The 25797-nt window shown below is 45.0% G+C and overlaps 1 protein-coding gene across 5 annotated transcripts in view; it reads right to left on the bottom strand.

The window, feature by feature from the left end:
* Positions 1–1063: 1063 nt before the first annotated feature.
* Positions 1064–25797, bottom strand: part of LOC134068095 (zinc finger protein DPF3-like) — a 53551-nt gene continuing 28817 nt past the window's right edge. For 2 of the 5 annotated variants that reach the window (XM_062523610.1, XM_062523612.1), the window contains exons 4-11: positions 23991–24115; positions 20508–20603; positions 17319–17391; positions 16481–16522; positions 15981–16118; positions 15020–15151; positions 13137–14084; positions 1064–11809 (exon numbers count right to left, since the gene is read on the bottom strand). In XM_062523610.1, coding sequence (XP_062379594.1) covers positions 13921–14084; positions 15020–15151; positions 15981–16118; positions 16481–16522; positions 17319–17391; positions 20508–20603; positions 23991–24115 — 770 coding nt within the window. In that variant the 3' untranslated portion in view covers positions 1064–11809; positions 13137–13920. Of the gene's footprint in view, positions 11810–13136; positions 14130–15019; positions 15152–15980; positions 16119–16480; positions 16523–17318; positions 17392–20507; positions 20604–23990; positions 24116–25797 lie in introns of those variants that run through there. The other 3 variants (XM_062523613.1, XM_062523614.1, XM_062523609.1) reach the window with 3 other exon arrangements.

Genomic DNA, 25797 nt, shown 5'->3' with positions numbered 1-25797 from the left:
GGGGGGAGACTGAGCCCTCCCCTCCTAAGCTCCACTTTTGCAAGACAAACCCCACTCAGACTGGATGAGTTGCATAACAAAGATTGCCTCACAAGTCAAGCTTCTCACCTCATCAAAACTGCCACCATCTGGGTCTTTTAAATCAACAAAGCTGCAGGTTAATTGTAAGAGTCAATGTTGGCTATCACTTACCGAAAATGAATCTGGGTTCAGACAGGGATTATTGCGGTAAAAGCTTTAAGGTTCATTTTTGCCACTGTAACCTCGTTTGGTTTACCAGCGGGGGGTAGCTCAGCACTTCAACACAGGATTCACTTCAATGACAGAGGACTCTCGAGTGTAACGTAGAGAACGTCTGCTGGTCTTCATAGATTGTTTTGAATTATTCAGCTATAGTTTCCTCTTCTGAATCTCTCGTATCTGACTACAAAACCGAGAAATTACGAAGCTTTCATCGTCCTCCTATTTACATAATCGCAGCTAAAACATGGCTGATTAATTTCACAATGGATGGCCTGCTACTGGCCCATTCAGTCAGTCAATCAGTCACTCCATCAATCAGTCCAATGATGTATCTGTGTTCAGCCCCTTAATTAACATTTCCAAGCATGATTTAATACCATAATACGTTAATTCACCATAATTAACATTTGGATCAAAGTAGGAGTAAGAGATGTGCGTAATGGCGACATTTCGCGTATTTAATCAAGATTATGGTTTGATTGATGGCCCGTATCATTTCAAATGTAAATGTGGCCAATGACAATATTGCCTGAATTCATGTAGCCCAGTGCTGTCTTGCAACAAAGCGAATATTAATGTAGAGTACAATCAGAAGTATAACTACCGATTCTAAGAATGTTTCCATAATCAGCCTAGGCGCTTTTCAGCATCATGAGTCTGAGAACATCTACCGGCTCGCAAATGAAAACTTGTCAATGTAGTGTGTAGGCCTAGTATTAAATAAGCTTTTGTGCTATTCAGAAAAATGTTATAGTCACCTTTTCCCCCCAATTAGGCTGGTCAAAAGATTGCTATGAAGTCAACCAGACATCCCAACAGAGATAGTTGATAGTCTTATTATTTTAATGTCATTACAATAAAAATAACTTCACTAACAAAGACTTCATTCGTTCCATCTGCATTACAATATTTACAGCTGAAGACAAAACGACCAGTTAGCGTAAAATTCACCTGGTACCTGTTCCTGAAACTGTCCAGGATTACACAAAACACACAGGTTTATTGCTGTCCATGTCACCATTATGAGGTATAGAGGCTTGGCTTGCCAATATATTCATATGATTACACCGTTTAGTCCATCCAAATATATCGAAGATCATGATGATAATGATGATTAGACTTTCCAGAAGAACAGTAGGCTACGTTACGAAGTGCCCATGATCCAATAGATGCGGGATGTCACCGGTAGACCAAATAGCACTGTTCTCTGCGCTGCGCGCCCACTGCTAGCAGCTAAAATAACGGGGTGTCTGACATTTCTGGGCTTTTTTTCAATGCTACTCTACACCCGTTAGTTAGTTAGTTCCCATGGTGACTGGAACGAGAAGACAGTGGGGTGAAGGAAGAACGTACATTTCTCCCGTTTCAGGACAATTATTCACTGTTAGGAACCGAGTCCCTGAGGGAAAACAGTATGTGTTTGTGTGTGTGTGTGTGTGTGTGTGTGAGTGTGTGAAAGAGAGAGAGAGAGAATTTGAATTTGAGAGAAAGAGGAAAAATATTCTCAACCTTTTAATCCGATGCTTTTCTGCAAGAATGGGTAGGCCTATATAACGACAGTTATAGCCAAAATAAACTGCGCATGTACCGAGGAGAGGAGGCGACAAAGAGGAACAGGGAAGCATGCGTGACAGTGATTCAATTGTCTCAAAATGGATGAGGAGGGACCATCTCCGATTTTACTGCACTCATACACGTCAACACAGAGTAACATTGTCCAACGATGAGCTGACAGTATGTGTTTATTTCATTTATTTCTTTGAAAGAGTAGGCTGAAGAAGACACTGTTGTCCAATCTATATGTGGTGACTGGCTTAGAATCCCATCGCCTTTCATCAGTGGAACAAAAAAGCTTTTGCATTTCAGCTTATTGCTGTGTTTATGGCAATGGTCCATACACATCACTGGAGGGGGATGGGGGGGGGGGGGGGTCACAATCATGCGACAGGGAGGCAGGTAGTAACCAGATTTGGAGGTGGTGGTAGAAGGGGGGTGGGGGCAGGGGAGTAAGCAGAGGAAGAGGGGGGTAGCCAGTTCTGTCCCTGTTCCTGTCCCCCCCCTCCCCACAGATGAGTCCAGAGGGGGCAATCAACAGTAGTTTACATTAGATGCCTGAGCTTGGTGTTCATGTCCACAGCGGGGGTGCTTTCGACCGAGACAAGACCACAGGCCCAGGAGAAAAGATCCGAAGTAGGCCTAGGCATCCGGGTCAAATGTCCGTCCACTCCACTCCGTGACCCAGGGACACAAACAACCTCACAACAACTTCTAGGTCAACTAAAGCAAAAGCTAATGTAGGTTATGAGTCTAAACCCGTTTCACATTTTAAAGGGAGAGTTTGAACTATGGCCCCAGTAAGATAGAAGAGAAACAGTGAGAGGAGGAGGAGGAGTGTAGCAGCTTTTCCGGTCGTCCTTTTACTCCCTGAATTCGCTGTTACTTGTGACTGATTTGGATATGTCTGGACGCGTGCTGGTGTAGAGATGAATAGTGAAGTTTGATCCAGTTGGTCCAATGACCATTTATTGTTGATGTTGATGTTACAAAACTTGAGTAAAAATAAAGAAAAACAATTAAACTAAAGCAGTCTTTCCGATCAAATGGCTTGGCTTGTCACAGCACACGGTCACGGTCCTTCACGTAGCACGCAGCACGGTCAAAAGACTGTTTGCCCTCTCAGCCACGCCCAGATGCTGTGGCTTCCTGCTCTTGAGGCTTTTCCCCTTGGGCTCCTCCTTCAGCCTCCACTGACCTTGACCTTCAAGTCCACTAGATGGGGGTAGACAGGCAACCTATGGCCATATACAATCACTCACTCATTCACACATACACTCACACACTACTATTCACGAGAAAGAAACATAAATCAACACAAAACGTAATTTGGCTCCTACATACCGGCCCCTAATTGTGTTTGTAGAGGCAAAAACAATTACTTTTTTTAAATAATAAAGGAGCCATTTGTGGTTGTAACTTAACTTTTCCAAAATGATTTACATCCTATAGTAAAATTCAAAATGAAACTCAATTGAATTAGTCAACTTATCTTCAATGTTCTTGAATGCTCAGGACTTCTTTACAGAATCTTCTTCACCCTCTAACAGCAAGCAGATTTTGGACACTGGCCTCTCCAGTACACTTGTCTTTGTTTTCAGTTTTACAATGCGGACATGACCTCTGGCATCAGGTTTGGCCTCAACAATCCTTCCCAGTAGCCACGAACTGCGAGGAGCGGTGTTGTCTGCAAGCAAGACGATATCCCCTGGGATGAAGTTCCTTCTTGTTCTTGACCATCTTTGTCGTTCTTGTAGAAGAGGGAGGTATTCCAGAAGCCACCTCTTCCAGAACAGCTCTGCTATATACTGGACCTGTCTCCAGCGTCTTCTGTGGTACAGGTCCGACCTTGAAAAGACTCCAGGGGGCAGAAGTGGGTTAGTTCTGAGCAACAGAATATGATTCGGTGTTAGGGCCTCTAGATCTTGTGGGTCACCAGATACCTTGGTAATGGGTCGACTGTTAAGAATTGCCTCTACTTCACAAAAGACAGTGTTTAGCCCTTCATCGTCTAAGGTTTGCTGGTTCAAGACTGAGCATAAGACATGCCTTACCATTCTGATGAGGCGTTCCCACAACCCACCATGATGAGATGCTGTAGGGGGGTTAAAGCTCCACTGAACTCCTTCCTTCATAAGAGTCTGGTGGATCTTCCTTTGATCTAAAGTTTTGAGTGCTTCTCTTAATTCTCTTTCTGAGCCTACAAGGTTTGTGCCATTATCTGATCGTAGGTGTTGTGCCTGCCCTCTTCGACACAGAAACCTTCTAATGGCATTGATGCATGAGTCTGTACTTAAAGAACATGCTACCTCTAGATGTACTGCTCTGCTGGTCATGCAGGTAAAGATGACGCCGTATCTCTTCACTGCGCTCCTTCCCCTTCTTACTTCAAAAGGACCGAAGTAGTCAAGGCCAACGTTGAAGAATGGTGGTAAGTCTGGGACCAGTCTTTCACTTGGCAGGTCAGCCATCTTTTGTTCGCCGGCTTTACCTCTGTGCTTTCTGCAAGTCACATAGTGAGAGAGAATCTTTCTTGCAGCAGAGTTAACATTTGTTATCCAGTATGTTTTTCGTACCTCAGATAGCATGTGGTTCCTTCCTCCGTGTCCAGTTTGAATATGGACGTGGCGCAGGATCAGAGCGGATACGTGGTGGTCTTTCGCCAAAATGGCAGGGTGTTTTCTTTCCTCAGGCATTGCTGTTCTTCTGAGGCGACCACCCACTCTGAGGATTCCATTGTCCAGCACTGGATCCAGTCTATATATCCTACTGCCCTTTTTGACGTTGGACGCACCCTCTTGCAACATGTTGATCTCCTGTGTGAAACTTTGCCTCTGTACATAAGAGAGAATAGCTTTTTCTGCCATAGTTAGATCATCAACTGTTATTGATTCTTTTATGTTATCTGTGACACACCCTTTAGTCATTCTGGTTACCCTTTGAGTCATCTTACAAACTTTCTTTGTGTCATTTCTTTTCTGCACAAGGTGTTTTAATGATTCTTTAACTTTGAGAATCCATGCAACAGCTACCCTCAACTTCAGCCAGTCTGAAAAGTGATTGAGCAATTTGTCTGTGGGCCTTTCCTCACATGTCTGCATGATTGCATTCACTGTTGCAGATTTCCTCACCTCTGGATCATCTTCATACAGTTCACCATTGTCCATAGATTCGTTCGGCCAGTCCTTTTCTGATGACCAAAGGAACTCTGGTCCAGAGATCCATCTTGGGTTCTTCATGAACCTCTCTGCGCTCACACCTCTAGAGCAGTCATCAGCAGGGTTTCTCTTGGTGTCAATATGTCTCCACTGAAACACTTGTGTAGCCTCCCTAATCCTAGATGTCCTATTTGCCACATAGGTATGAAAACGTGTGTGGTCATTTGAGATGTACTTTAAGACAGATGTGCTGTCAGTCCAAAACACTGACCTATCTGTAGGTGGCAGCAATTCTTCTTTTAACATCTTATCCATTTTAACTGATAAAGCTGCAGCTGCTAACTCCAGCCTTGGGATGGTCTGTCGCTTTAATGGAGCTACTCTTGACTTGCTCATCAAGAATGCTACATTGATCTTCCCTTCTGCATTTGTCATTCTGAGATAGCTGACTGTACCATAGCCTAGCTCGCTGGCATCAGAGAAGTGGTGGATTTGGTTATGCACCGACTCACCAAAACCATTTGGCTTGAAGCAGCGTGGAACTTCAAAGTCTGTGAGTTGTGAGAGACTCCCGATCCATTTGGTCCACTGGTCAGAAATTGTGTTGGGAATGGTCATGTCCCATCCAAGGTCCTGTCGGCACAATTCCTGCAACAACAGTTTAGCTGGCAAAGTAAGTGGAGACAGAAAGCCTAAAGGATCATATACAGAGCTTACCATCGATAGGATGCCCCTTCTGGTAAGTGCACGCTCACTTATGGTGATGTTGAACTTGAAAGAGTCACGTTGGACACACCATTGAAGTCCTAAGGCTCGTTCCATGGGCAGTTGATCTTTGGTCAAGTCCAAGTCCTTTATTTCCTTAGCTCTGTCTTCTTGTGGAACAGCACCAAGGACAGCTCTACTATTGCTTATCCACTTTGACAAATGGAAGCCTCCTCTATGACAGACTTCAGTGATGTTTGAAATTAGCTCCATTGCTTCTAGTTCAGTGGCTAGTGTTTTCAAACAATCATCTACATAAAAGTGTTCCATGATTGTGTTTATTACCTCAGGAGGAAAGTTGCCTGCATTGTCCTGTGCAGTCTTTCTGAGAGCAAAGTTGGCTATGCTTGGTGAAGAGACTGCACCAAACAAATGCACCGTCATGCGATATTCCACTGGAGCATCATCCACCTTTCCTTGTGGCCACCATAAGAAGCGCAGAAAGTCTGTGTCATTTTCAGTCACCTTGACTTGGTGGAACATGGCCTGTATGTCCGCCATCAGTGCTACTGGTTGTTCTCGGAAACGTGTCAGTACTCCAATCAGTGTGTTCGTCAAGTTTGGGCCTTGGAGTAGTTCAGAGTTGAGGGATGTCCCTTGAAAGGTCGCACCACAATCAAACACTACTCTAATGGTCTTCTTTTTTGGGTGATATACCCCATGATGGGGGATATACCAAACTTTCCCATCAGATCGATTCAGTTGTGCAGGGGGAACCTTTTCAGCATAGCCTTTGTGAATGACATCACTGAGGAACTCCGTATACTCCCTCTGATAGTTCGGATCCCTTTGGAACTTTCTTTTCAGGTTACACAGGCGCTGTTCTGCAACAACGCGGTTGTTGGGCATTGTGATGTTTTCTGCTTTGAAAGGTAAGTTAATACAGTAATGACCCTCTTTCATCTTTACAGATTCATCGACAATGTTCAAGAATTTCTTGTCATTCACTGACATTTCACCTTTTTCTTCATAAGCTCTCTCATTGAAGTCGGTGTTATATTGACTCACCAGGAGTTCTTGCAGGTCGACCAAGGAGATCCTGTTTGCAGTCACTGTGGCCATTTCCACACCTTTGCTGCTACCTCCCAATGGACCGTTGATTACCCAACCCAACAATGTTCTTACAGCATAAGGTCCATCTTCTTGTGAGTTGATTACCTGCCATGGTTCCATAACATTTGCTGCATTCATACCTATGAGCAGGTCAATGTCACAGTCTATGTGAGGTAACTGGACTTCACTGAGGTAAGGCCATTGCTTTAAATCCTCTTGTGTTGGGATGTTCTCCTTTGTTACAGGCATAGATTCCTGTGTGTAGACATCAGGTAAAGGAATGAACGTCTTGCCATTAAGTCCACTGACTTCTAAACCTGATATTAAGACACTTTTTATGGGTTTCTCGTGTGCCATTGTTCTCAGCAGTACGGTTGTTTGTTTCCCCTCTAGACACAACTTCTGCGCCAGCCTCTCCGTGCAGAATGTTGCCGAACTGCCAGGATCAAGAAGAGCATAAGTTTGATAGATTTTGTTGCCTTTGACAGACTTTACTTGCACAGGAAGAATTGACAGTGCGCATTTACTGTATCCGGCCCCTGTATGTCCACAAGCGTTTGATGACACCTTGCTGATCTGTTTCTGTGGCTGCTCTGGTGACCCTGAGGCATGACCTTTAGCCCCAAAGTTGATGTGCAGCACATTGGGATGTGTGTGATTGCAGATGTTACATATAAGACGATCTTTGCAGTCTTTGCTCATGTGCCCTTTACACAAACAACCAAAGCACAGTCCTTTTTCCTTTAAAAGGTTTAGTTTTTCCCTGTGTGTTTTCTTCTTAAAGTGATTGCAGTTCTCCAGACAATGAGCACCCTCACAGTAGAGGCATGGCGTTTTCACATCACTATTCCTGCTTGGAGCAGCTGGAGTGCTCAGTGTTGTTACATTAGTTGCATAGGTAGACTTTGGCCTAAAAAGGGTCTTACTTACATTGGGCCTTTTATTCCTGCTTGCAACTGGTTCTTGTAAATCTCCAAATATCGGGTTGGAGCATATCTTGGCTTGTTGCTCAATGAACTGTACAAGGTCTGTAAATGTAATCCTGCTGGTGTTGTCCTCCAGTTTCGCTTGAGCTTTAGTCCGCCATCTATCCCTCAGCTTGTAGGGCAATTTCATAACGATGGCTTTCAAGGTAGAGGCTACGTTTAATTCATCCATGTAGTTCATCTTCGCCATGGCATTGCAGCATCCTTTGAGGTACAGGGAATACTCATTCAAGGCTTTGGGATCTTCAGGTTTTATATTTGGCCAATTGAGAACCTTTTCAATATAGGCGGTGGAAATTTTATACTCATTGCCAAAATGTTCAAGCAACAAGCGCTTTGCCCTGAGATAACCCTGGTCTCCACCCATATGCTGGCAACTTCTTACTAGGTCTCTAGCTGGTCCTCTAGTAAATTGCTCCAGGTAGAAAAACCTATCCTGTCCACTGTCGGTTTTTGACTCAATGTTATGTTCAAAAGACATCATAAATGACTGAAACTGTAAAATGTCCCCATCAAATACAGTGACACTTTTAGGTGGCAATAGTGACAATTGCTGCTGTCTGAGAAGCATGTATGTAATTTCATTTTGTCTGTTTAAGACAGAAATTAGCCTATTGGAAGCTGCCCCTTCCTCTAATGGTCTACGATGTTCAAGTTCTTGTTCTGACAATGTAGGGCCTGCTCTTTCTGCATGTGATTGAAGAAGAACATCTTCCAGCGGTCTATATTCTGTGCTGAGTTCTGCTCTGTCAGATTGATCATGGGACTTGTCAGTGACTCTAGCACCCTCTTGAGCTATACTGTCTGCCTGCAGAGATTGTGCCTGCCCTTGTGCTACCCCTATAACACCCTGGGTCTCCTGGAATAACCAGTGTCCTCCCCGGTCACCATGGGAACGATCTTCTGGGTATGGTGGTCGATACAATGGCAGATGCTGCAGATGCTGTACCCCTTCTCTTGGACGCACACTTCTATGTTCGTGAGCATTGGTTGTTGGAGCCCCATTAAGCAGAGTTTCCATGTTGGCAAGTTCCAAGTTCCTCTCCTGAAAGTATGCCTTCATGCCATCCGCTGGAGTGGAATAGGCTTGTTCTTCTGCACTATCCAACACTGCGAGCTTTGCATTTGCTGCTGACAACTCAGCTGCGAAGCTCAGAGTCTCCTTTTGTCTTCTTATTTCTTCTCTTTCTTTAGCTAAGAGCTCTTCTTTTTCTTCTAATGCATGTTTTTCTTTTAAAGCAGCTGCCTTAGCTAATAGCGCTGCCTTCTCAGCATGTGCTACCAGACGAGCTGATGATGAGCTTGTATGTGAACCTTTACTTTTACGTGAACCCTGACTAACTTGAGAGATGCTGTCTTTAGGACCAACTTCATCTCTTACTGGTAGTGGTTGAACAGGACATGACTGTATCCATTGCTCAGCCTTAATCTTAAACTCATTGATGGTAATCAACTTGGGCTCATACCACTTCTCTGTATCTGCAGTACACTCATCTTGTGATAAAAACTGTTGGTATTGTTTGTGCAAGTAATTAAACTCTTCAAACATTTCATTGTATTTCTGAACGTTCTCCTTTACTTTATGCAGATTGGCTGTGTCAGTCATAAGCTCAGTTATTTGGTTCAGTTTGCGAGTCAATGCAGCACACTTGTTCTTTCTCGCATTTTTTGCTTCTTTCTTCCTCTTTTCTAATTCAATCAATTCATCTTGCTTTTCTCCTTCAACAGGTGCAACATCAATGTTAATGTCCTCCATACTGATTGAAGCTCCTGGTTCCATGGGTAAACTCAAAAAGTCCCTTTTCTTTCAAAAATATAACTAAATATTCATCAAAATGAATTCTTATAAATAAACAGAGCAAGATTGCTCAAAAAGTTCTTTGCTAAACGTACCGATTCCTTCGGATTGTCAAGGATTGACTTCGGCCTTCGTTGCAATCCAAGATGGCACTTGAACTTCTTGGTCTGGTCTGGTCCTTTGTTCCGAGTATCCAAGATTCCTTTGGTCCAAGTATGTCCATTCCGAGGAGTCTTTTGACTAAATGTAGCAGCTTTTCCGGTCGTCCTTTTACTCCCTGAATTCGCTGTTACTTGTGACTGATTTGGATATGTCTGGACGCGTGCTGGTGTAGAGATGAATAGTGAAGTTTGATCCAGTTGGTCCAATGACCATTTATTGTTGATGTTGATGTTACAAAACTTGAGTAAAAATAAAGAAAAACAATTAAACTAAAGCAGTCTTTCCGATCAAATGGCTTGGCTTGTCACAGCACACGGTCACGGTCCTTCACGTAGCACGCAGCACGGTCAAAAGACTGTTTGCCCTCTCAGCCACGCCCAGATGCTGTGGCTTCCTGCTCTTGAGGCTTTTCCCCTTGGGCTCCTCCTTCAGCCTCCACTGACCTTGACCTTCAAGTCCACTAGATGGGGGTAGACAGGCAACCTATGGCCATATACAATCACTCACTCATTCACACATACACTCACACACTACTATTCACGAGAAAGAAACATAAATCAACACAAAACGTAATTTGGCTCCTACAAGGAGGAAGAGGGGAGGATGTGACTGAGGGACAACACCTAGTAGATGTAGCACTAATCAGGAGGTCATTGTTGATTTGTTGAAAATGTTTAGCACCATGGCAGAGGTTGTGTGAGTGAGTGTGTGTGTGTGAGAGAGAGAGAGAGAAAGAGAGCGAGAGAGCAGAGAGAGTGTGAGAGAAAGAAAGAAAGTGAAAGTGTGTATGTGCGTGTGTGAGTATGTGTGTCTGATCTGGTTGGGTCTTCAGTTATGGCTGTCACACTTGGTTTCCTGTGAGCATCCTAGTCCAAGCACAGTGATGAACTTAATGACGTTGACGTGTCACTTCCCATTTACGCTAGCCTAGCTGAGCTTAGCAGCCTTGGCCGGCCACAGCAGATCAGCACACCCTCTCGATCCCCAGCACCACTAGCGTAGCGTAGCTTTAGCTCAGGAGCCGCCGTCCTTCAGGGCAGGGGGGAATTAGGAAAGCACTGTGTTACGGGACTCTTGTGTGTGTGTGTGTGAGCTGATGAGGTGATCCCTCGTTAGTTTGGTCAGGGATCATCCAACAGCCTCGGGGCACCCCAACCGCAGCAGTTCAGCAGAGATGCAGTGACCGTGTAGCCAGACCTCGCTTGCCCTGTCTGATTCTAGTCCGTTTTCTCATGCATAGACAAGGGATCAAGTCTGGTAACATGTGTTTTGTATGCTTTAGATTTTTTTTTTTTTAATCTGGCTTTTAATCCTTCCATGGCCACTACTCTTATGTGCAAAGACACCTACAGTAATAGTAAGCAAAGCAGATTTTTTTTTAGGTAGACAAAAAAAAAAAGAAAACAGAAAAACACAAGTGCTTCAAAAGGAAAAGCGGTGAACGGACACTTGTTAAATACAAATCAGTTTGATTTCATTCATATCCTTCATGTCATTTTTTTTTCCTCACAAGAGGATTAGATCCATTGTGTAAGGCTGTTTGGTCCACATCAGTCCTCTACACCAGGGGAACATGAAAACGGGGGGACCAGTAGACTCCAGTCAGAAAAGCTTCCGAAGAGAAAACAAAAAAGGAAAAACGAGAAAGTCCTTCAAAATCGATCGCTTGCAGTATTCGTCCACACGGATCACCCCCTTGAGTTCAGCCAGTGGACGTCTGGTGTCTGTGTAGGTGCATAGCAGGGGAGTGGATGGGGATGTGTGTGTGTGTGTGTGTGTGTGTGTGTGTGTGTGTGTGTGTGTGTGTGTGTGTGTGTGTGTGTGTGTGTGTGTGTGTGTGTGTGTGTGTGTGTGCGTGCGCAGAGGAGTCTGATGGGGTCTGTGTGTGTGTGTGTGTGTGTGTCCAAAGTCTGATGGGGTCTGTGTGCGTTTGCCAGGGTGGATGGGGAATCTCTGTGTGTGTGTGTGTGTGTGTGTCTAGAGTCTGAGGGGGGTCTGTGTGCATGTGCGGGGGTCTCAGCGGGTCTGTCCATTCAGAAGGCGAGATGACCCAGCTCGCTGACTGAATGCCTAAACCCCGGCAGTGTGTCCTGCAGGAGAAACAGAAAGGAGATGGTGAGATGCACCAACGAGGACAGGACATAGAACACGTTAACGACAAAACACACCTTTCAAAAACCCACACAATGCAGATGAAGTTAAAGCAACACTAAAGCACTTTTCCTTTTGTTCACTTTTGTTTATCTAGCAAATAACAATGTCCACAGACAAGGTAGAGTAAGTTGCATGATTTTATGAAAGTATGATGTATCGCGACATGGAAGCCAGTCAAATTTGTAGGGGTTTTTTTATGTCTCATTCCATCGAACTACAGATCCTCTACCCAATCTGATAAACTTACATAGTGTGGTTACATGCAACAGAGGGCGGCGAAGCGAATACAGAAGTGCTGTTCACCCTGTTACAAGTTGATGAACCACTGAAATGATTTTGGAAACATTATTTTAAGGTACAAAAAACTCTTTAGTGTTGCTTTAAATAGGTTTCATAGTTCAGCAAGGCTCACTGAGGCAAACTGCAATATATGGTACATGTGCAATATCTTGCAATTCGATATGATCTGAATTTTTTTGTTGTTGTTAATCAGACTGCAGAATTGATGAGAAATTTCAAACTGTGATGACAGGGGTATAATGTAATGTAATTGTGTCACTGGGTAACAGTATCTGAGGTCATAGCTTTAGTGCTTCCTCCTGTGCTCCTGCATCTGTGTGTGTGTGTGTATGTGAGAACAAGTTTCCAGCCCCATCTCAGCTTTAAATTGGATGCACATGCTTTGGAAGCACACACACACACACACACACACACACACACACACACACACACACTGTAGTCATCTGACTGCTGTGTGACAGTGATGCCGACTTCAGCACATCCGCCATGCATAGGGACTTTCTGAATGTTGCCAAGAACCCAAACAACACACACACACACACACACACACACACTCACACACTCTTAGTCATTTAGTTGACACTTTTATCCAAAGCGACTTCGCATAGAATAGAGGGCCAGTTCAAGAAAGGTTATATCAAGGGAGGAAGGAGGGATCCTCAGGATAGAGAGGAGTGTTGTGGAAAATTCTAGATTAAGCATGTCCGTTTGTTTGTAGCGCCAGGAGAGGTGGCACTCTCGGGAAAGTTGGATCTTCAAACACACACACACACACACACACACAATTATGTGGGCAACCACAATGACCACTTGAAGCCACTGCGCATTATTATTATGTATATTTATTTGCTGTACGTTTAAGCACATATCCACGTCTAAGCCACCTCTAGAGATATAGTACATGGTGAAGACTTCAGAACGTGACGACCCCAGGCTACAATGAGACGTGACAGAAGTGCTTACCTTCACAGCGCTGGCTGTAGGTCATCACAGTAGTGACCCTCCCCCAAATGTCAATGCAAAACCCGTTGGACTGGATGATGTCAACTTCTTGACCGTCTCACCCACTCGTAGTTAAAGCCCAGTAATCCAAAAACAGTCGACTCATGTCTTCCTCTTCTTTCCATAAGCATTTCCTCACGGAAAAAAGTCAACGTACAGCAGAAGCTCCTTCTGACTTCTGTCTCTCACTGTTTATTATTTATAATTTCTTTTTAAAATTTAATTTAGCTGGCAAATTATCCCAGAAACGCTATAAAATTAAATCCACATGTTCCAGTGTTCTTGTTTGCAAAAACAAGTTGAAATTTGTCCTACGGGGGGGAAAAAAGCATCCCGAAAGACAAACGGTTCCATTGTTTCACACGAAAAGCGCCTCTTTCATCAGGACACCCAGTCTGTCAGCTTCACGCTCTCCTTATTTAAATAACAATAATAAAAAAAGCAAGTTTATAACTTATTCAAAAAGGCTTAAAGTTTCCAGTAATCATAAAAGAACACTTGCATTTCTTCGCTGAAATCATTATTTGTGCTTTCTGCAAAAACGGCCAGGAAAACAATTAAAAAGCAGCGTTTTTTTTTTTTTCATTTTTTTTTCATTTTTCTTTTTTGTTTAACTGGAGGTTGTTAAAAGTGTCTCTGGTAAGAGAAGGTCCTGTTGTGTTTGCTGTGTGTGAGTGTGTAAGTGTGAGTGTGTGGGCGGGTGTATGTGTGCGTGTGTGTGTGTTTGTGTGTGTGTGTGTGCACTCTATCTGCACTGTGCGGCCTTCTTGTTGCCGTTGGACGTGGGCTCGTCGTCGAGGTCGTCTTCCTCGAAGCCGTGGAAGGTGGACGTGTCGCTCTCGGACGTGGTGCCAAAGAGCTCCTCCGCGCCGGCAAAGGGCCGCGGCTCCTCCTTCTGCACCCCGTTGCCTGCTCAGACAGACGCACACACACACAGACACACACACACAGACGCTGCGAGTCAGCGTATGCTACAAGTCAGCGTTGCTTTCAGGAAGAACTAGGTCCATTGCTACATTAGGTGTGTGTGAACCAGCGAGTTTTTTCCAAAGATGATTAACAGCTCAAAGGCTAAAACAGATAGGTGGGAGAGAGCCAACATGTGGTCCGACTAAAAGATAGCTTTACTATCTGTCTACTGCGCTAACACATAGCCAAGCTAAGAGATAGAGCCAGTAGACAAATAGGAACGCTAACAAATAGTCAGACTTAACAGATCGCAAAGCCATCACAAAGCTAAGTAAACAGATGAGCAAACAGCCAAATGTACTCTTCACTTTCCTTTCTAGTGATTTGGGAGGAAGAATGATCAGGGCGGCAGCTGATGAGTGTATCAATTACTCACAGATCCCTTAAGGTTGTGAAGTAACACTGAGCCACGCGTCCCTTATCAGCATGTTATCATGTTCTCTCGCTGATACACTCAGTGATCAGACAGAAGCAATCGACAGGGCAATCAACGGCACTGAGCTTTGTCACAAGCTGAATATCACTCTGGACAGACGCGAATCACAATGAGGAAAAGCCAATACACGATGGCCGCTGATCCTGTGACTGGACCGGACTAGGATAGCTCTGTCTGTACATTCAGTGTAAGAGAGAGAAAGAGAGAGAGCGAGAAAGAAAGAAAGAAAGAAAGAAAGAAAGAAAGAGAGAGAGAGAGAGAGAGAGCGGGGGGGAGAAAGAGAGAGAGACAGAGAAAGAGGGAGAGGGGGAGAGAGAGAAAGAGAGAGAGGGGGAGAGAGAGAGAGAGAGACAGAGGGAGAGGGGGAGAAAGGAAGACAGAAGGAGAAAGAAAGAAAGAGAGGGAGATGGGGGATGGGTAGGGCTTGAAATAGGCTCACCTGATCGTCCACACTTTGAGCAGGGAGTCAAGCCTGCGGCCTTGTTGATCTTTCTGTTGGAGCCTGATTTGCCCTGGCACACACTGCAGTAGTTACTGTTGGGAACAAGGTTCCCGTCCGGACCTTTTGGATCTGTGTGAGACCGGAAGTCAGACAGGTGAGGTGTGTGTGTGTGTGTGTGTGTGTGTGTGTGTGTGTGTGTGTGTGTGTGTGTGGTGCACTTAGAGACTTAAGGTCCTTCAACACTGCCCAGACAATGCCCAACAAACCCCAACATTGTTGGAATAAGCAACGGCCAATGTGGCCTGTTATTGGTCACAGTCTTTAGAACATTCAGAAATCATATTTCCAGCTCAACACTGCATGCTGCTGACCCAACCTCAATGAATGCCATTCATGTGTCTGCATAGTGAACGACCAACATGATAGAATGCTTAAACTTTAACAATGCTATCTCTGGCCATACATGTGCATGTCTAGCCAGAGGACCAGGCCTTAAAGTCATCACAGCAATTAGCTCCAGCTCACGCAGTAGCCCGTTGGGACATGTGATTTATCACAGCAGAACCACTTTCATCTGCGTTAAAAACGCTTGGCAGGGCCATCTCAGAGACTGAATCGATACTTTTTTCATATGGTTTAACCATCTGGAATACACAAACATCCAAGAAGATGATGAATGACTGAAGAAAGTTGAGGACTGGCTCCAAATGTTCACTTCATAAAATATACCGACTGCATGACGTTTTAACAACCTGCCCCCCGCCCCAAAGGGCCCTCTGATAAATGCATTTCAAAAGCTCATAACATTTCTCTAACAAATATCAGACAGTAAACGACTAAGACCTGAGTCTTGGACATGCTGGTGACTGGTCTGCCTGTAACAGAAAGCTAATTGGATCATTGTGAGGTCTGCAGCCAATCACAAGGAGAAGAAGAATTGCGAGGCGCCGGGCCTTACGTTTTCGGCTGTGCGGGCGGTGCGCGGGCGGAGACTGCGAAGCTTCCGACCCTTTTTGCCCCGCCCCCTCGTCCTCCAGATGGGCGTGAGTGTAGTGGTAGCTCAACCCTGTGCGGTTCCTGTAGCGCTTCCCACAAACTGCAAACAACACAACAACAAATGAGAAGACGCAACCATGACAACCAAGACAGCACTCAAAAAGCAAAACAATAGATACAAATCATCAGCATATAAAAAAAGTGAGACTACTCTCCCTGAAGCCTTGTTATAAATGGAATCTGCTGTGCACGTGAGGGCGATTGGTCTTGATGCGTTCAAAGAGTGCTGGGCCTTTTTAAGCAAGGGCTCAGCGCAATGGCAGGTCAGAATGCATCTACTGTAGAGCAAGGGTGCACAGTGGCAGAGAGGTCGAACGGTGTCAATCCTCAACCGCCTCTAGCCCTCGTTTCCATCTAAAAAGACCAAATTTCCAAAAGCAGACAAAAAAAAGCTCGGTATACCTGAGGCCGAAGATTTTGAGTTACGCTTTTGTTTGTGTCTGTCTGGAACAGAGAAAAAAAAAACAAAGAAAAAAACAAAACAAAAAAAAAACAAAAGAAAGGACAGGAAAGAAAAGAAAGAAAAAAGCATGAGTATTCGCTTCACTCTGATCATTGCATTGTGGGTGTGGGTGTATGTGGTGGTGGTGGTGGGGGTGGGGCAACCCTATCTACTTGGGTGGATTTCCACATGTAAATTGCATGCAGGAGAGCACCTGAAACCACCGTCACTGCTGGCTGATCCCCTTACTGAAAGAGACCCTGAGGGGCTGGGGAGAGTCTGAACTATGAAGATTTTCAGGAGGGTGATTGTCATTACTAAGGTGAGTTCAAATTCACAAACATAGGCGAACGTTCGCACAGGCGTATGTTTGCAAACGGTTTTCTTCTCCCCTTGAGATCTCCAATCGGTTTGAGGGGGTAGTTCTACATGAACATACAGTGGAGCTGGATGAAGGCTTACCGTTAAAGTAAACACATGAGCCACGAAGTTTTACCTTCACTACGGCTCTGACTCAGCAGACCTATAAGGACGTCATTTGAGTATTAACGTTTTAATATCCATTCCCCACAATCAACTTACAGCACCAACAACCCCCTTACACACACACACACACACACACACACACACACACACACACACATATATGATGAAGACTACTCCCTGGGGCAATGTTTTCAGTTGAGCATCAATTCATGTCTAGCCAGCGCTGATTAAAGTTGCGAATGTCTGTAATGAATCTTGATGGGGTGGAACTCGCTGGCAGAGCTGATATTGTGCGCCACTCGGGGCACTTACTGTCACAGACGTATGGTTTGTCCTGGTCGTCTGTCGAGTGGGCATCGTTCCTTCGGCGGCCAGACCCTCGACCCTGCGTAGGCAGAGAGAGAGAGAGAGAGAGAGACAGAGAGAGAGAGAGAGAGAGAGAGAGAGAGAGAGAGAGAGAGAGAGAGAGAGAGAGAGAGAGAGAGAGAGGAAAAGAGGAAAAGAGGAAAATCTCAGGGCTACAGTACAGCCTCAGGTCCAGTCAAATGGGCCGAACAAGAGTGGTGGACTTCAAAAAGATTTCACTACTGTGACCACTGTACGTTCCCCCCCAAAAAGTGTGTAGACATGTACATAACATCATATGAAACTACAACTAGTTTACTGGCCTTTAACTCTAATAAGTAATATAATACAGAGGCGGACATTCCTGGTTCCAGAAAGTAAAAGTCCTGCCATATATTCTTTCTACCTGTGTACTTAACACAGGTGATATCACTAATTATCTGTTCTACCTGGTTGCTAATTAGGATTAGCTGGATTACTGAATGGTTGGATCAAACACTTGGCTGGACTTTTACTTTCTGAACCTGGGATGTCCACCTCGGGTTAAAAAGTGTATCCTAAATACCAGTCACATTATACCAAAGTGGCACAGCCTTGCAACAGCAGGCTCAGGGATCGATACCAGGCAGACATCAGATGACAACATTACCACTGTTCCACATACTCTCGGTACTGTCAAAACAGACTGGCCATAATTGTCACAACAGATTGTTTCTGCTCTTTTGCAGAGTCAGAGCAAGCCTCTCTTTAGCGCATAGAAACCAATCGTAAGGGAATAACAGGTAGGGTGAGAGGAAGGGCCTAGAACACTTTAGAGGCTCATTGTTTTGGTCAATGACCCTCTCTGTGTGCTTCTCTCTGTCTCTGTCTCTCTCTCTCTCTCTGTCTCTATCTCTCTCTTTGTCTCTCTCTCTCTCTCTCTCTCTCTGAAACAGATATCTTCCTGAAGATTGAACCCACGACATGAGGGACCTTCCAGGAGAGTGTCCAGAGCAGGGGTGCTGACTCTAAATTCAGGCCTAGTCTAGGTCTGATCCAGGATTGCTAAACTCTTCCATCGGTGGTGGGTAGTGAGGTCCCCCCTTCACTGTAAAACGCCTTGATAAAGCGCTAAATAAATGCAAGTTGCTGGTGTTCTTGTTAGGGGGAAAAAAGTATTGCTTTACTTAATAACAAATGAGAAAGTCCATAACCCAATATTGTTAGGGATCACTTTCAGAATGATCTTGATAGCGACAAAATAAAAAGCCGACGATCAATTAGAATCCATTTAATTTTAAATGGATCATTAACTCTAAACCTGGCCACAACTGGACACAACGTTGGGTCAATATTATATTGTATACCTATAATAGGCCTCATCATACACAATCCACTACACAGTACCTTCTGGGCTTGAATACTTGGCTTTTTCCTCAGGCTCAATTCCTTACAACTGAACTGGTTTCTTCAAAGTTACACTACATTGTGCAATTCGGCAGGCCCTAAAATGGCTTCATCTAGGCGCGAGCTAAAAACAAAATAGTACAGGCGCTGTGGTCGGACGTCTGAATGCTTTTTGGCCTTGTTTTGATGCGTCATGACATGCAACAAAACAATATCCAAAACAAGCATCCCACGAGACGGGCCCTTAGAGCCGCTTGATTGTTTGTTTGCTTTATCCACGGTTAAAAACACAACACTTCTCATTTCCAGGCAAGCCGAGGCACCCAGGCGGAAGGTTCCGCATCGCCCTTCACTAATAGGCCTTTTCCCACCACCAGAGAACCAACACTGTTTTGGTTCAAGCTCCAGATGTTTGGAGAACTGTTGGGAGAACTTCAGCCAAAAATAAATCGGGTCACAACCAGGGAAAGTTTCAGAGATGGCGTGTCATCGGACATGTTCTGTAACGCAAATAACACCCTCTGAAAAATGACACATCCTTGCTTCCGTTCAAAAGTGGTGGAAATGCTGGGCGGTTCACTAGAGTTTCAGAGAATACTGCACGGAGCCGTTTCAAGAACCAGTTTTCGGTTGGTTGAAAAACGCCCAAGGAGTGATAAGAACCGCCAGGTCAGTGCAAATGATTGCCATGCACAGGGATAAAGAAAATGTCTTCTCAACTCAAGAGCGAGGACAGAGGTGTCTCGATTTTAATGCAAAAAATGCAAAGCCCAACTTGGTGAAGTAAGTAGTCAGAGCTTTAATTTGCATCGGAGTACTTGGATAACCCCATCAGCGATGGGCGTCTGCGGTGTTCTATCCTGTTGCTCCCTTAGTGGACATTTCATTAAGCAGACGGAGAGAAAAGAAAGATCTTTTATGATTTAAATATTTTCATCCACACACAGCCAAGATAATAATCCTATTTTACTTGCAAAGAGTAAAACGGAAAAGAAATATGCAAATAAGCCCAGAAACCGGTAGATACCCGTAGCTAAGGTTTAACTGCTGCTTTGTCTTTCAAACTATGGGTGTGTGTGTGTGTGTGTGTGTGTGTGTGTGTGTGTGTGTGTGTGTGTGTGTGTGTGTGTGGGTGGGTGAGGGGCGAAGGGGGTGGGGGGCATCAGAGGCTCTGATTATGTATTCGCCACTCTGTATTTAAAGCGCTGCAGAGAGTAGATGCAGCTGAAGGGGCTCTGCTCCTTTCAGCTCTCAGGTTGTCGTTTCCCCAGCCTCACCACAGACGTCTGTGTCTGACTAACTGAAACGATCCAGTGGGTCGGATCAGTCTGATAAAGTCAGTCGGTTTCTCATAGGCAGACTACACAACAGGAAACACAGCCAGCGAGTGAGTGAGAGAGGGTGTTTGTGTGTGCGTGTCACACAAACACACAAATACACACAAACACCTGTGCCTGACAACCTCAAGAGGAGATGATGAATCTTCAACACCAGTTTAAGGATGTGCTGTTTGTATGATACACCTTCTAAGGCAGGTGTGCTTTCAAACACTTTAGCATCCCCTGGCTCTATCTCTCTCTCTCTTTTGGTCTTTCTCTCTCTCACTCTGTCTCTCCCTCTCTCTCTTTCTCTCTCCCCAGCCTAAGGTTAACTGTATGAGTGACGGGCAGAGGACCCAGCGACGCTGTTAAGCGGCTAACCCACTCCTCAGGCACGGCGTTGCCAAAGTGGACGCTGTAATAACAGGCTGCCGGCCCGTCAATCACTCACTCTGCCTTTGCCTCTGTGTTTCCGCTTCGGCGTGTCCACTTCAAAGTCGTCGTCGTCATGGTAACCGTCTTCCTGCGCGTCGGCTTCTAGAACCCTCTATAATTGATGAGAGCGGAGGGAGAGAGAGAGAGAGGGAGGGGGGGAAGGGGAGGGGAGGAGAGGAGAGAGAGGGAGAGAATTTAGAGTTTGAGGATCAAACATTCCCCTCTCTTCCAAATACATTTTTTAGCTCGAGCTGATTAGTAAAATGTGTAAGATTCAAGCAGCCACAGGCGTTTAAATCACATTTTAGTATAAAGCGTTTTAAATGGCAGACATTTGTAACCATCTATCCCAAGCTCATACTCAAGCTAAACAGAATACACCAAACTGCAATAGATGGGACACACAGTATAATGACGGACAGAAATCAGAATGTGTACGATTGCCCCTTTGTGACGGAGGTGATCGACAAATGCCCCGAAATCAGCCTCTCAGGGGTTTATTCATGAGGGGCATTTGTTAAGTGACCAAACGACAAGACCATGAGTTAGAGAAGCAGCTCAACTTTCTCATTATTTAGCAGGAAACAGAACCTGGAGTCGTGCCAACAAACGCAAGTGTGTGAATCAAGATCAAATGTCTCGGCAGTTTCCACACTGACTCACGCCACAGGCTTCGTTTGTCATGCTCGAAGACCATAGTTTGGGTTCCGTGCAAACAACGCATGATTCTGCATCAAAGTGTGCTACTCTCCCGTAGAGACAGAGGGCCAGGGGCAGGACCAGCTGCTGTTTTAATAATCTCCCATCTAGACCATCTCATCTAGTTAAGGCTGCTAAGTATACAGTCGGATCAGATGAGCCTGATCGAGAGGCATGAGGAAAGTGATGCGCCTCCAGCACTGAGGGAGTTGTGCCCGGTGTGTGTGTGTGTGTGTGTGTGTGTGTGTGGCAGTGTTATCCCACCTACACCAACAGCAACAGGAACGTCACTGGCCCATCAGTGAGCGTCGGTGTGTGTGTGTGTGTGTGTGTGTGTGTGTGTGTGTGTGTCCTCCTGACGTCACGCCCCTCCTACACAAATCCTCATGCCACACACAGCTTACATAAGCAGCTCTGAACCCACTGAACAAAACTACTCACTCATTCATACGCAACATAGGAACACACACACACACACACACACACAACTGAACACAACTACTCACTCATTCATACGCAACATGGGAACACACACACACACACACACACACACACACACACCACTGAACGAAACTACTCACTCATTCATATGCAACATGGGAACACACACACACACACACACCACTGAACAAAACTACTCACTTATTCATCACAACATGGGAACGCGCACACGCACACACACACACACACATCACTGAACAAAATTACTCACTCATTCATACACAACATGGGACCAGCAACCCGACAAATCAAATCAGCTGCTTCTGTTCAGCGCTCAAACACTGATTCACATAACATGGGACTAGCAAACTGACAAACGTATCAGCTGCTTCTCCTCTGCTCTCTGGCTCACACACACTTATCAGCAAACTTATTAGTGCTCTCTGGCTCAAGACACACACACACACACACACACACACACTGATTCACACAACATGGAACCAGAAAACTGACATACTTATCAGCTGGTTCTCCACAGCGCTCTGGTCGTGGCTCTAGACCAAAAGCGGCCCAGCCATGTGATGTGGCTCAGACTCCCGAGTCAGGAGCTCGCTCTCTCTCATACACACAAACAGACAAACACACACTCTCAGACACACAGCCACACGCACACGCACACGCACACGCACACGCACACACACAGTGTCTGTGTACTAAGGTGTAGGAGCTCTTAGTGAATACGTCTGGTTTGTCTGGCCTAGTAACACACTCCGTGGCTGTCTGCTCCGTTCATATTTACACCAGCGCACGGTCACTGTGCAAGCAGTCTGAGTAACCCTTTATAATCACACTTGCACAAATTATTAGTCCGCCTGCCATGACAGAGGAGAAACTCAACAAAAAAAGTTGCTTTAAAATACATATCATCCCCTTAGAATGATATGGTTCTTCTATCTGACATTTTTGTCAAAATTGAGTTACTGACATATTCTCATTCTGTGACACCTTAAGAAGTCGAGGTGTTTCTTGAGGTTGTATGCATTTTTGGACATTATATCTCAAGAGGTTTGTTCCACTTCAGCATAACTCTATGGAACTCTAGTTCTGAGAAGTTCAGAGATATCAAGCTTCAAAGTTTTACTCAGAACGTAGATAGAACCTTATAATTCTAAGGGGATGACTTTTTTTCCACTTTTACTGCACTCAATCCTTTTAAATTTCCCTAGAATTGTTGTTAGAATTGCTTTAAAAAGCTTAAAATGGTTACCATGGTTTTCAGAATTGCTTTATAAAGCTTAAAACAAAGGTACTTAAAATACCCTTTTCAACCGTCTCTGCTTAAAATGTTGTACGTCGCTTTGCTTAAAAAGCATCAGCCAAATGTAATGTTATGTAATATGAAACAATATGCTGTACAAAAAAAAAAAAGCCTTGGTTGCTATCCCAGCGCTACTGTGCTGTTTGTACACACGCCGGCCATCTTTCATGCGGAGTCCACAGCCGTGTTGAAGTCTGCACCTCAGTGCTTTCGGTTGAAAAGCAGGTGCTCAGAGCCATACGGAGGACTTCGACTTTGTCATTTCCATCCTCATGGGGACTTTTTCACGTGGTCCTTCAGAGAGTGCTGATATGATTGCAAGTGGTATTCAAGAGGTTCATTTACGTAAATGAAGTTGGTCGTTGTAAATTACCTTATGACTGTTCACACTTCCATGGAGCTGTGAGGCCCCAGCCACTATGAACACAGCCATGTCTGTGCACGTATGCCACTGTGCCTTTGTTGCCTCTAACAAAGAGAGAAACCCCACAACACAGCTGGCCTTGAAGGCTAATGGAGACTCTGTGACTGTGCCATTTCTTCACTCACCACACACACACACACACACACACACACACACACACACACACACACACACACACACACACACACACATCACCACATATATCACACATCACACATACCACATACCACAGTGGCTTTGTTCTGTGGTTGAAGCACATGGTCAATACAGTGCATATCCTTATGGAGGAGCCACACGCATGCTTTAAAAACCTAAAGCTCTCCTATACCATTGTGGCAAAATCAATTCTTCTAAGAGCACAAACCCCTTCACAGCTGCGGTGACCGATTGACAGAAACGCCTAAGTGTTCTTCTAAAAAGTTCTAGAATATTCCTTCTCCCCTTGGAACCGAGTCATGATTTATGACCACAGGGGTTACGGAACACTAGCATCGTTCTTGTGCACTACTCCGGAATGCATCTTCACTTATGTGTACCTATAAGCCAATCAGCCTCCAGACCAGGGCCAGAGCCGGCCGAGATTAGGCCCTGAACCGGCTGGTGTGTGGTGCCCCCACCTGGATCTCCAGCAGGCTCTCCTCTTCTCGGTCCCGGCTCCTCTTGTCCAGGGCGTCCCCCCTCAGCAGTGCCTCCAGAGTGGTGCCCTGGGACGGGAGAGACTCCCTGGCAGACAGCCCTCCATCTGGAAATACACACACACACAAATAGAGCAGTAAATACACAGTCTCGTACCAACACACACACAAAGAGTAACACACACACACACACACAAACACATAAATACAGTCGTAAATACACAATGTCATACCAACACTCACGGAAACAGATGTAAACATGACCTCTCAGAGCAACATGCATACAGACAAACAAACACCAACACACACACACACACACACACACACACACACACACACACACACACTGAGTATACAACATCTGGAGCACAAACATCTGATTGTTTTTACTTGAATGACAGAGTTGCAGCTGTGTGTGCAGTGGTGATGAAACAGAGTGGTGTGTTTGCTTATGTATGTGTGTGTGTGTGAGTGTGAGTGAGAGACTGTGTGTGTGAGAGTGTGTGTGACACCCTGGAGCCTGTCTCTGGATACTCAGCATGTTAGGGTGTGGGGTCAGTGCATCATTCACAGAGGTCATCTCAACAGCCTGGTTGGCTTGCTGGTTTACTAACAGGTCTCTAAAGGTGTCGGGAGTGACGTTCTCTCTCTTTCTCTGTTGCTCTGCGCCAGCTGGTTGCCAACACACACTCACACACTCACACACTCACACACTCACACACTCACACACTCACACACTCACACACTCACACACTCACACACTCACACACTCACACACGCCTTCACAGTGGAATACTCCACTGCTGGAGTTTCATGCGCTTCATAGTGTCTAATAGGCCTGTTTAGCATTCAGGGCAGCATGCAAGAGTGCCCCATGTTTTCCTGCACTGGCTTTTAATGCAGTAAACGATGATAGCGCCTCCTCTACCTCCCTTGCTCTTCTACCACACTTTAAGCAGTAATTAGAACGTCTGGTCTGCGCACTCATCCTCTAGCACTGATTGATGCAGTACTTCATTTACACATAAACGTCTTCTCTGCACTGTAGCTTGCATGTTATCCCTCATTTGTGTACGTCGCTTTGGATAAAAGCGTCTGCTAAACCAGCGGTTCCCAAACTCCCCCCCCCCCCCCGCAGACCACCTTCTAAATCCTGACCCGGCTCACGTAACCCCAGCATCTGACACATTCAAGTGTAATACATTCTATTGATGAATTCCAGGCATCATGTTTAATAAGCCCGCTTTTTTTATGATGACAACGTAGCCTACTATAGAGATTTCCTTTCATTTCATGTTTCCATATCATTATAACCGGATTCAAAATTATTTGTCTATTCATGAATTAATTCCAGAAAATGTGAAAAGTAAATGTTTTACACCGTTCCGCCATAGCCCTCTTCATCTCGCGTATCCCCCCTGGAAGCAGCTTGCATCCCACCGGTGGTACGCAAACCGCAGTTTGGGAATTCCTGTGTTAAACTAATAATTATTGGTGTTTTAATGACATAAACGGTGACAGCATTGACGCCCAAAGGAGTAGAAACCTGTTGAGTTGATGCCTGAACTGAACTTGGTTTCAGATGCTAGGCTAAGCCGAGCGAAGGCTGTAGTGCAGGAGGCCCGTCCAGGATGATAAATCGCTGAGTAGGACTTTAAAAGCTGATGATACACAAGGCAACCTTTTGAGCAAAGTTGTTGGACAGCGTCCCTAAGTTTTGTGGTTATGGCACTTTTTGCATTGATTTTGACCAACTTTTTTATTTCCTGAACTACTTCAGCAATCAGTC

The sequence above is a fragment of the Sardina pilchardus genome, chromosome 20 (genome assembly GCF_963854185.1).
Source record: "Sardina pilchardus chromosome 20, fSarPil1.1, whole genome shotgun sequence".
In the NCBI taxonomy this organism is placed as follows: domain Eukaryota; kingdom Metazoa; phylum Chordata; class Actinopteri; order Clupeiformes; family Clupeidae; genus Sardina; species Sardina pilchardus.
The sequence above is the reverse complement of the archived record's forward strand: the minus strand, read 5'-3'. Positions and strand labels throughout refer to the sequence as shown.